Source organism: Larus michahellis, chromosome 3 (genome assembly GCF_964199755.1).
Source record: "Larus michahellis chromosome 3, bLarMic1.1, whole genome shotgun sequence".
Classification (NCBI taxonomy): Eukaryota; Metazoa; Chordata; class Aves; order Charadriiformes; family Laridae; genus Larus; species Larus michahellis.
Window position 1 is genome coordinate 63,046,218 of NC_133898.1, and position 12,295 is coordinate 63,058,512.

General features: G+C 34.8%; 1 protein-coding gene across 5 annotated transcripts in view; it reads left to right on the forward strand.

The window, feature by feature from the left end:
• SCAF8 (SR-related CTD associated factor 8) overlaps positions 1-12,295 on the forward strand; it is a 172,461-nt gene that overhangs the window by 48,387 nt on the left and 111,779 nt on the right. For all 5 annotated transcript variants that reach the window (XM_074580467.1, XM_074580468.1, XM_074580466.1 and 2 more), the window contains exons 10-17: positions 3,184-3,315; positions 3,471-3,583; positions 4,079-4,272; positions 6,716-6,816; positions 8,448-8,561; positions 9,233-9,389; positions 10,576-10,706; positions 12,009-12,153. In XM_074580467.1, coding sequence (XP_074436568.1) covers positions 3,184-3,315; positions 3,471-3,583; positions 4,079-4,272; positions 6,716-6,816; positions 8,448-8,561; positions 9,233-9,389; positions 10,576-10,706; positions 12,009-12,153 — 1,087 coding nt within the window. The remainder of the gene's footprint in view (positions 1-3,183; positions 3,316-3,470; positions 3,584-4,078; positions 4,273-6,715; positions 6,817-8,447; positions 8,562-9,232; positions 9,390-10,575; positions 10,707-12,008; positions 12,154-12,295) is intronic.

Below are 12,295 nucleotides of genomic sequence, written 5' to 3' on the forward strand. Positions count from 1 at the left end.
CTTGTGGCTGCCATAAAAATTCTCTACTGATAAAAAGACTTATACTCCAGGACAAAAAAATTGTCTTGTTACTGACACTTCTTTTACAATTAAAGTCTTTGTTACTAGCTGGTCATCTAACAGAAGCTTGCAGAGTAAGTGGAATAAGTGGAAAAAAATTCCTAAAGCAGGAAAAAAAAATATAACCAAATATGTGGGGTTTACGTTTTCCTTCTCTTAGGAAAGACTACCCTTTAGCTGAGTTAGAAAGTGACTGTGCTTTGGTTGTTCAACTCCTTATGTGGGGGGAAAAAGCTTTTTTCCCTGCAGTCAGAAAGAAGGTGGTGAGCACTGAAGTGAGTATACTCCTGTCTGTGAGCCATCAAGAGGACAGACTAGTGATTGTGGATAACTTTTAGTTTCCCCCACCAAGCTTTAAGTCTTGGCTAGTAAATGTTTCACTCTGTTGAAGAATCTGAGCTAAAGAACAGAGTCACCTATTTCCTAAGAAGTGATTATTTAGGAACTGATGCTCGAGACAATCCAAGATTCCTTCTTAACAATGTGAATTGGGTCCTATCTTCTCTGCATTGGCTATTTTTTCTGAGGTTGGTCCTCAGTATTTAGCTGATCTTTTCCCCTCCTGATCTTACTAGAAAAAAAAAACAGAAGTTTATTCTGTCTTGATGCTGACCAGATTTAAAGTGGACTTTCCGTGAAGTATTTGGATCTAGTTTCACAATAAAATAGAAATCTTAGGTTGAAAGAAAATATAAGGGACCACAAACTTAACAAATATCTATTGGGGATTTTAGTTTAACCTGTTCAAAGGTGTAGTCACTCAGCTTTCAATCAAGAACACCATTTAAGTTTTGAATTTGTGACTTTGAGTTTTCAATTGTTTAGAAAAACAGTAATTTAGTTTTTACTATATGTTATTTCCTTATTCTACTGCTTTATTTTACTATGTTTTATTTTCATTTCTCATCTAAGTGCAGTTACAGAAAGTTTGTACAACATAGCTACAGACTAAATAGTTTTTGATGTCAGTGGATATCTAGCAATTTCTGGCTTTAAATGCTAAAAGATGTCATAAAGGAATAAAACTTTGAAGAGTGCATCTGTTTTGGGTGCTTTTGATGTGACATCTAAAAGTAGCTATCTAATTTGAAAATAAAAATGCTGAATGCCTACCTTATTGTAAAATAAGCAGAATTAGAACTTAAATTAATTTAATCTACAAAATTAAGTTACAGTACATTTATGGGTAGAATGTTCATATGACTCACCCCTTATTATTTGATCTTTTATTCCAAGTCCAGAAGTTGTTTCCCTTCAGGTCTGCTCAGCTTCTTATCTAGTCAGTATGGAGAGGAAGTTTTATTTTCGCCTTGATAGCAGCTAAAAGATACAGACTTCTCTTGGAGTTACTCTGTAATGACTGCAGTGTGTTATGAGGAAGATTTTCTTGAATTCCATGTTTAAGCATCAGTAAGAAAGATTAAGGGAAACAGAAGGAAAGATAAAGCACAAAACAAAATTATTAAGCATCTGTTATGGTTTAACCCCAGATAGGACCACGTAGCTGCTCGCTCCATTCTCTTCCTCCTTCTCCCTCCCCGCTAAGGATGGGGAGAAGAGGGAGAAAAGGAGGGGAAAGGAAGAGTACCTTGTGAGTTGAGATAAAGACAGTTTAATATAACAATAACAGTAAAAGAATATACAAGATGAAGTAATACAACACAAGTCACTCTCCCCACCTGGTGAATTAGTTACCTAGCCTGTCCCAAGGAGTGGTCATGCATTCCCACCCCACTGCCAACCCACATTTATATACTGAGCATGATGTCTGTGGTATGGAATATTCCCTTGGCCAACTTATTTCATCTGTGCTCCTTCTCAGCTTCTATTTGAAGCTGAAAAAAGTCCTTGACTAATACGAACATCACCTGGCAACAACTGAAACAATACGTGTTATTGACATTCCTTTCATACTAAATCCGAAACACAGCAGCCACTAGAAAGAAAATTAACTCTATCCCAGCTGAAACCAGAACAGCAGCTGATTAGGAGCAGCGGGAGAGGAGGAGACGATAGAAGACAGAGACAGAAGGTGCAACAAGAAATGTAGGAATTGATACCAAGAAACAGGTTGTTGAAGAATAATTAAATATAAGGAAAATGAGACAAAACAGATAATGTTAGAAGGCAAATGCATGAATTGAATTATAGTAGGAATTTTTATTTTTCTGCAAACTGTCATTATAAACCATTTAAAAATATGAAGAGAAAACAAAAAAAACCCCTCGGTACTACATGTCATTCCAGTTGCTTTCTGCCATTCTCCTGGCAGATAGAATACCTGGCATTTGTTTAATTAAAGTGAAAATGTAATGAGAATCACTGAAATGTTTACCTGCAATATTGGATTATAGGTTTAAAATTACTTTTCAAAATTGGCCTGATAGCATTTATGAGTACATTTGTTGCATTTCCTGTATTTCTTGAATTTCTTTCATATCTTACAGATATTTATTCCAAATCTCTACATTCTGTCCAAGTACAGGCCATTATAGTTTTTTCTCTAGCAAATCAACAATGCATTTAGCATTTTGCATTTTTAAATTTTGGTGTTTTTTTCAGAACTGCTTGTTTTGTTAAGTCTGTTGTAATTGACATGCTGACATAAATGACACAACACCCTGCCTTACCTTGTAATTACTTGTCTTAAATTATGCACTGTAAGAAAGTTTGGAATTAATTATAATTTTTTTAACTACTTCAATTGGTATTGCAAATATTTTGATTACATTAATAACAAAATATAATTTATTAATGCGTGTGCTTGGGTGACCAGTGGCTATCGCTCAGTATCATTTTACATACGACTGCCATCACTGTTGTTTGTCCTGTGAGGTTTTTGTTTTGAAGCCAGTTAAATTAAGCAACAAACGGTGTACTTTGTCTTTTTGATTCAGCAAATAGATGTTAATTATTTTTATAGTCGGGAATATTAATTATTCCAAACTTTTGTATTTAAGGATGATACAAAAAAAAGGAAGAGAACAGAGTGACAACCAGTTCAACTTTCACATTAATGGGAAGTGGGAAAATAAGAGAAACGTGATAGTAGTATTACAGTTTGACTCAGTAAGCATTTTGAATTATGAGGCTTTTTATGGTATATTATTATTTGTTATTTAGGCAAGCCCTGAGGAGAATCAAGAAGGAAATTTTGGTTCAGAGCACTCTGCATCACCATCACAAGGGAGCAGTCAGCAGCAGTTTTTAGAAGTGGAAACAAATGTAGATGATTCAATGGATATTCAACAACAGGTAAAACTATTTTAAATTTGATTACAGAAGTTGAAAGGAAAACAATACTAAGATGACTTCAAAATGAGTAATATTGATGTATGCTTTCATATAGTCATATGTATTGTGAGTATATTTATTAAATGTTATTGAGCATCTGTTATGTCTGACCTCAGGACATGGATATAGATGAAGGACAGGATGTTGCTGAAGAAGAGATTTTTGAACAAGAAGAAAAGAAATCAGCTGTTCGTTCAAGATCAAGAACTCGTTCAAGATCTCGTTCAAGGTTTCATAATTAACTTGTATTAAGTAAATGAAGGTTTTCTGAAACAAAGTTGAAATTTGCGATTATCACTCTTGATTCTGTATTTTCCAAAATTGTCACTAGCAGTTTTTGGCAATGAAAAAAAAAAAGTGTTCATTTAATATTTGTGTGTTAGATGCAGACTTTCTGTATGACAGTTCATTTTGCATATCTATGGTTTACTTCAAATTTTTTAAGACCTGTTCAGGTAACAAAATACTAGCGCTAACCAGCTTGACAGGTTTTCTATGCCATAAAAATAGATGCTGTTATGGAACATTTTGAATGTATTTTGTTTTGTTTTAAGTGCAAGGTGTATGTTGTTTCTCACATTAATGGCATTAAGTTTATTTCCTGAAGCAGTTCAAGTGAATATATTGGAAATGTCTGTATCATGCTTAAAGTTTGTAGTTAAAAGACAACTAAATTAGAATACTTTTTTTTTAACTCAGCATACTGAAATTAAGTATTTTGTAGGTCACCGAGAAAACGAAGGTCTAGATCACGGTCTGGTTCTCGTAAGCGTAAACACAGAAAACGTTCACGCTCAAGATCAAGGGAAAGGAAGAGAAAGTCATCTCGGTCATATTCCAGTGAAAGAAGGGCTAGGGAAAGGGAAAAAGAACGTCAGAAAAAGGGATTGCCTCCTATTCGGTCAAAAACACTAAGTGGTAAGTGGTACCTGCTTACTGTTTTAATAATGTAGTGTTAAAGGGTAAAAAAGGCTTTGTTTTTCATTAAAAGAACAAGATTTAGCTTGAGTACTGTTACAAAATACAGTAACCATATTCTTTTTTGTAAGTTTCATTTCTGATGTTTCTTACAACTTAGACAGATACATCATTTCATCTTGGAGGAAAGCAAGTATCGCACTGTTCTACTGGTGATTTTACTCGTACTGTTGCACCAATGATTTTACTTCTGAATAGAGACTAGCAAGGGCTGTCCCTAAGTTACAGTCTGCTTTCTCTTTAATGCTGTCTTCTGTGGGGCATTTGAAGATGATCAGCGCTTGATCTGAAAATTAGCACGCTGATAAGACATTTAAGTATGTGGTACACGCTTCGGACACTCTGCTGAATATCTTAGAGGCTGGTTTTGTTAAACCTTTGGAGTGCTTTTCAAATAGCTTTTCACAGGAACATAGAACCAAAGCAAGTGGAAATGTGAAACAAGTAATTTTCTATCATAAGACAGACCGTAATGGTCCTGTCTTAAGAAAGTATTCAAAATCCAACTGGATTTCAGCTTCTGCAGAGTGCTGCTGTGCACTGCTGTCATTTCTCCAGGGAGTTTGTGTACTAAAAAGAGGAAAGCTAGTAGGGAGAAGAAGGAGAGCTTTCTCCATACAATTGCTTAAATCAAAGGGAATGTATTTTGAGATGAGCGCTAGAAACAGTGAAATTGGGCGTAGTCATCTGCTACTGTATCAATATATCCTATTGCCGCTGTTGGCAGGACTCTGGATTCTTGGGATGCATAGTTGTATTTAATTTATTTCTGTAATGAACTTGTGTTCCTGAGCTTAACTTTGTTTAGATAGATTTTACACAGTTTCCAATGTAGTTTTTCATTTATTTTGTGTCTTAAAACTGTATCATTTATCTGACAAGATAAGCAGTTCAAAATTCATTTTTGTAGAGGAAAGAGTGTTCTGTTGTCTTCACATTAATATTTTATGTCATTCCAAGGTGGCTTTACGCTCAGGACTGTACTACAGTTTAGATGTATATTTTTTTTCTTCTCTGGCCTTTCACATTAAAAGAGGCAAATCACTTTTATGGTGTAGATTTCTCCCACTAGTCCACAAAGCAGGGAGCTATAATCAGAATGTATGGGAGCCGGGAGGCAGGGGTTAAGTAACCTGATGAACAGCAGCGGTAACTGAGGTCCTGTGAAGTGACCTGGCTCATGGAAAGGGGATATTAAGAAGGCTAAATGAAGTGTGGAAACTTTTTTGGGGGAAGTGGGTGTGTGTACATAAATAGGTAGTTCACCTGATAAGCGTTTTGCTTCATGAAATTTGGTCATTGACAGCCACAGTTATCACTTGCTGAGATCTGAAGAATTGTTTCATAGAGTTTAATACCATAAGAAACAAAAGGGCCATCTGCCAAGACTGGTAGAGGACGAATGTGTGATGTATCAAGATGACAATGAAGAAAGGGTGTTTCCTTGGTTCAGGATAGGGCAGACCCAAGAGTTCCAGGTTGTCTGGTTTTGTTCTGCCTTAGAACCTTTAGGATCCTCGGTGGATTACTCAGGGTAGCAAGATATTTGATGAAAACCACCAATATTGGCCTAACCTTTTGCTGATTTAGATCAGCCTGTGTTAAGTGGAAATAACAGCTTGAGTTTGTCAAGGCTTGCATGTGTAGATTGGGCAATATCTGGGAGACAAAAGAATTGGAACCATGTACATATGGGAGAAGGAGGTTTTAGCTCACATGTCAGTGAGTGTTTATATTTGGCAAGGGGGACAGGCGTAGGCATTTGGGAGACAAATTGCAGGGATCTGGGCCTGTGGTGGAATTTACAAGAATCCGAAGTATCATGGACATCTTCATCTCAGTGGTGGGCCTCAGACAAATTTGTCTTTCTGGGATGTTCCCCAAGGTAAAGTAAAAATATAGTTTCCATTTCTTTCAGGTGAACATGCAGTGGATAATACTGCAGTTAAGTTCCTTCTTTAGTACACTTCTGGCCGGTTAGAACTTAGTCTTACTTCATTAAAACTGACTTTAAATCCTAGAGGCATGTTTTTTATGGAACATGGAATGGAAATTATTTTTTTTCCTAAGTAATTTCTACTGCAGTTTACCTTAGCTAATAATCTACAGAATTTTATTTTCTCATTTCTTGTAAAACAACTATTTTGTTGAAAATGAAACAAGAGGAATGAACTCTTGTACTGAATATCTGTTTGGTGCCTTTTAACCCTTTAACATTTTTGTTAATATTCTTAATCTCTATATAGTAAGTAATAGATTTACTGTTCTTGCATTTTGATCAGCGATTTCTATGTAATTGTAAAGCCTTTTATATCCATGCTATAGAGTATTTTATAAGCTAACATTCCAGTATTTTGATTGATGTGAATGTGTCTCTTGACAGTTTGCAGTACTACTCTTTGGGTAGGTCAAGTAGACAAGAAGGCTACGCAGCAAGACTTAACTAACTTGTTTGAAGAATTCGGACAAATAGAGTCAATTAATGTAAGTAAGCATGTTATCATGCATTTTCTGGCATTACAGACTAGAAATTTGAACATGCTTGTGCCTCTGAATTTCTTCTGGCAGCTTAAGCTTGTATTTAGGAGGCTGGGTTTTGTCACTGTTTAAAAACTGTGGCTGTGATACTTGCTTTTTGGTTTCCACGTGCTCTTTTGAAGCACTGAATACAGTACACGTCATGCTAAAATGCCTTTTCTGAAGCACTAAAAATTTACACAATTTTTTAAACCAGGGTCTTAACAAATAAAAAGTTATGTCTTGTCTCTTTTTGTCATGTGGCACAGGGCAGGTATCCTTTGTCCATATCGGTGGACACAAACTGATGTGTTTCCACTTTGTTCTTGGTTACATCCCGTACAGAGGGTTCCTTAAATAGAATCAATGTGGATAAACCATTTAGGAGAAAAGAAATTGTACTGTAAACATGTGTTTATTCCAAAATGTTACAATTAAAAAGATGTTTATAATTAGGAGATACGATTTAGAGTGATTTAGATTTAGATATTTAGAGTTGTCATTCAGTGTTGCCTCTAATTCAGCTTCAAGAGAAAAATTTTTTCTCCTAAAATAACATATCTACATGAGAGAAATTCAGATTTTTGTCTCTTGCCTCAGCAGTTTTAAAGTGCTTTTCATGCAATTTCATTCATTTCAGATGATATTTTTACTGTTTTTCCTATTACGCTAATATATTCAAATATATAATTAATAAGGAATAGTTTTTGTGGCATTACAGACTCTTTTAAAAAGCTTCACAAGTCAAATAAACCCCATAGCCTGACATTTAAGACTCATTTTGATTTGCAGGTACTAACAATTAAGAAACTTCAAAGGAAAGTAACGTAACTACTGTGATGTCCCAGTGCCTGTTACATTTCAGAGGCAAACCATATTGTAAACAGTTCATTCTATGCATTCCACAAAGGTTTAAGTACCTAGGATAACACTGTTGTATATCTTAAAACATATTTTTATAAGACCTGCATTAAAATTTGTCATCTTAAATATTTTTGTTCATTATGTTACTGTATGCTCCTAAACAACATAAAAGCACACCTGTATTTTTCAATAAAGCTAAAATAAGCAGCTGTCATAAGTGATTTGCAGACTTTCAAAGATCACATGCCACATCATAGTTTTCTTTCCTAAATAAAACGTTAAAGCTAGTGGAAATCACACTTCGGGAATGAGGACTCTGCCCTTTAAAAATGCAAGATACTTTTTATCACTAGTTTGGGCCTCTGTGAAAGGTTGTTGCTCGGCTCACAGTGAATTTGGAGCTTAAGAAGAGGTTGCAATCTCTGCTTTTCTGAAGTTGTCACAGTATAGCCCAGTTCTTGCCTGCTCCATGTTGTTGAAATCTTTCCTGTCATTTTTAGCATGCATTCTTCAGCGTGCTGCTGCTTCTTGAAAATGTTGTAACTGAAATACCCAGCCAGTATCACTCTCGAGTTTTGCTCATGCTCAAAATTGTTAGTATTGCTGATTGAGGTAAAACGGTTGTTTACAGTGTAAGCTTTTCGTTTTTCAGTCTTAGTATTCACTTTGTATAGTTAACGTAATCCGAAGTACTGGTTTTCCTACCTTTTAAGACCATTGCTTTTATTCCGTAGATGATTCCCCCAAGAGGTTGTGCTTATGTCTGTATGGTTCATAGACAAGATGCGTATCGGGCTCTTCAGAAACTTAGTTCTGGGTCCTATAAAATTGGATCTAAAATTATTAAGGTAAGTTGATTTTGATCTAAGGATGTTGTCCTTTTCAAATACAGCACAGTATTAATATGACTATTTGTCACTTAGCAGCGGTTCATTCAGATGTGGAATATGGAGTAGAATAACAAAGCAATAAGGTGTAAATTGTTTTCTTTCCTGTCTGTGTAAAATGCAACTTTTGATAGGCGATATGGAAGATAGTAAAATGAAATTATGACTTGATACTTAGGAAATACTTGGAGAACATTTTATGTACGTGCTAGTGATAAGACTATGAGGCTGTAAACAATCTAAGTCCTGTAACTGACTATGTGTATCACTTAATATGAAATTTGATAGTATTCTTATAGAGTTAAGTATATGATCAAATGCTGTAGTTTTTCCTACTTTCTTTGCTGCTTTAGGATGAGTCCTTGAAGTACTGTATTTTTAATTTCCCCATATATATGTCAGAGTTAATGTAGAACAAATTTAAGCTTTTTGATGTAATTAATCTTCCACATACCTGTTGCAGAGGCCAAGTGAACTTCCTACAAGTTCAATTAAAATTAAAAACTTGTTAAAACTTTAATAGACACTGAAGATTGATCTGCAATGACAGAAACATGAACGAAATTATCTGAAATACTCTGTTCACAGGTTATATGATTTAACTGGATTATCTGGTTGGGTTTTATTTTCAGATTGCCTGGGCTTTGAATAAAGGTGTGAAAACAGAATACAAGCAATTCTGGGATGTGGATCTGGGAGTTTCATATATTCCTTGGGAGAAAGTAAAATTGGATGATTTGGAGGGCTTTGCTGAAGGTGGCATGATTGACCAGGAAACAGTAAATACAGGTACAGACATTAACAATGATTCTGATAGTTAGAAAATGTGTTTATTTTGGTAATTGCAAATCCTCAGAAAGTTTATTGTTTAGGTAATTGTTTAGTTTTTCAATTTACATAAATTTTACTATCTACTTGTTTACAATATAAATGGCACTAGTCATGAAATCTAGATTGCCTTTGTAGATGAGTAACTAGTTGATTGTCATGACGATGAGGAATTAGTGACAAAGGGGAATTAATTTAAGCAGGCTAATAAAGGTTCGTATTTTTTAAAACAGTTACAAATTCGCTGTGCGCTCGTTTCCAAGTAGGTAAGATATTAATGTAGAAATTATGATCAGCTTGTGATTGTGAAAAGTCTTGTATTCGGGTATAAGACTTAACTTGGAGTTGGAACTTGTCCAAATAGGCACAGTTTAGCTGAACGTTAAGGTTCAACTCCATAAAGTTGAAGAGACAGGAAAAGCGAGTAATGTCAGACCTTACTCTGAAACTCAATTGAGAAGTTTGTTAGGTTTGTAAAAGATTCATGAGTACTGTGTTTTCTTGAAATGGATCTAGCATCAAATGACTGGACTGTACTGAAGTAAACAGTAGGTTAAGACTGTTCTATAATAGTGATAATAATTTTTCAGGTCAAAATGCAGTCTTGCTTTGAGTAAAAACTGAATATAAATGACAAAAATTAAAACACAGAACATTACTGAAATACATTACATACTATGTTATACTTGAAATACAAAACTTTTGAAGGAAGCAGCAGAAGGAAGAAAAGGGGGTTGGGGTGAGGTTTGTTTAACATGAGGATTCTCTGTCATTGTTCAGTAGCCAGCTGATAACATCACTGTGTTGACAACAGCAATTTTTAGAAAACTGGAGCATACTCTATCTTACAAACGATTAACAAAATGATTGGTGAAAAAACTTGGCAAGTTTTGAAAAATCAGTTTCTATACAGGCATAATGAAACAGTATTGCAGGTGATTAAAGATATTTTACATTCTTTAAAATATATAATAATAAATAATAACACTTGCTTCTTTTCATAATAAGTTTGGGGGTTATTTGTAATGAATCTACATAAATACCAGATTAAAATTTATTTTTGAAGAAGGAAGAAGACTTTTTAGTATTTAAACAAAAATAACACATTAATTATCTTTTTATATTAAAACTATACCTTTTTCTAAAGAATGGGAAACAGCCAGAAGCTCAGAAGCTGCTAAAGAAAATATCCAAACTACGCAGAGTGCTGCAGTTGATAAAAGTACAGTTATTACAACGCAGACAGAAGCTTACACGCAACCAGTCACTATGCTGCAGGTTTGTATTAGTCTTAATTTGCAAAAAAACCCACAGAACTGGAGGGCAAACTTTTTATTCAGTACAGATAAACTCTAGTGCTGAGTTAAAGTACTTAACTCCTGCATTTATCTCTGATCTCCTGCATTGTTGCTTGTTTCTTCTCTACCTATGTGCTTTTCCCCATATCAGCTTTGAATATAAGTTTATTAGCAATTTTGGGCAGGACTTCATAGGGACAGTCTCCTCTTTAAAAGATCTGATTATTCAAATAGTGTGCTGTTGCACTCTACATGCAGGAATTCATAAGAGTCTTTGATTCTCTGCTGTATTTTTTTTTCCTTTCTGCTAAAACAGAGGATTTTTATTAACATCCAGTCAGTATCAAGGTATTGTGGAAGGCTAGAAGAATACAGTGTAATTTTTCTTGAGTATACTGTGCTACACAGGTTTATCCAGTATAAATACAAATGCCTTTTGTCAAACTCTAAATCCTTTTTGTAATGACCATATGAAATTGTAAAATGAGAAACAGTTGCTTAATGCAAATATTTTTTGTATTCCTATTATTACTGTTTTATCTTTCCTAACATGTATGGACGTTTCCAGTACTTGAGCTAACCTGAAATTACTATGAAAGTTAACATATTTTCCTTCACTTGCATTGAGTTTTGAGCTTTTTTCTTTTCACAAAAATTGTCTTCAGTCTTCTTATTTCAGCTGTCTTCTACTGTACGCTCTGTTCAGTATATATTTAAATATATATATATTGCATTTATTCTGCTGTAAATTGCTTGTAATTATGCTGCGCTGTATCAAAACATGTAGCTTCAACAGAAGTTTGAGAAATATTAAGTAATTTTCAGGATTTCATCAGGATTATTAGCCTTATAATTGCATACACTAAATTCAACTTTCCAGTACTGTTGTAAAATACGTAAATTTTTCCAATGAGAATAGAACCACTGTTCTCAAATTGCCATACTATCTACGTTTTTCTTCCTTTTCTCTCTCTTTCTGCATCCACCTCTCATAAGCAAATTTTTGTTCTTGAATAAGTATAGTGTTTAACCGTGTATTTTTCTGTTCTTTTTAGAATAAAGAAAAGATAGCATAGGATTCTTCCAGTGTCCCTGTTTACCTGTAGTGTAGGTACCATTTCAGAATGCAATCTGATTCTTCAGGGTGTTCAGAATACATACAAAGCCGTTGGTATATTTAGTGCTTAACATGAATTGCAGTTGAATCAGTTCATCCCTCTTGTAATGTCATTGGATACTGCTCAGTATTGAAGTTCCTTGTTTTTTCTTTCCATGAAAAAAGATTCCAGTAGCTCCAGCTGTGCCTGCTGTTAGCTTGGTTCCACCTGCGTTTCCTGTCACAATGTCTGTCCCTCCTCCTGGTTATAGCGCCATTCCTCCTCCACCCTTCTTGCGAGCAAGCTTCAACCCTTCACAGCCACCTCCAGGTAAATTAGTAAAAATTAACTTGAGTATGTAATGAGTATACTCAGTTTGTGTGCTTCTATGTACATCACGCTTTGTGTAGTTTTTCATCAGCTACTGGTTACTGTTTGAGCGAGTTGACCTTTGAATCTTTAATTTTAATCT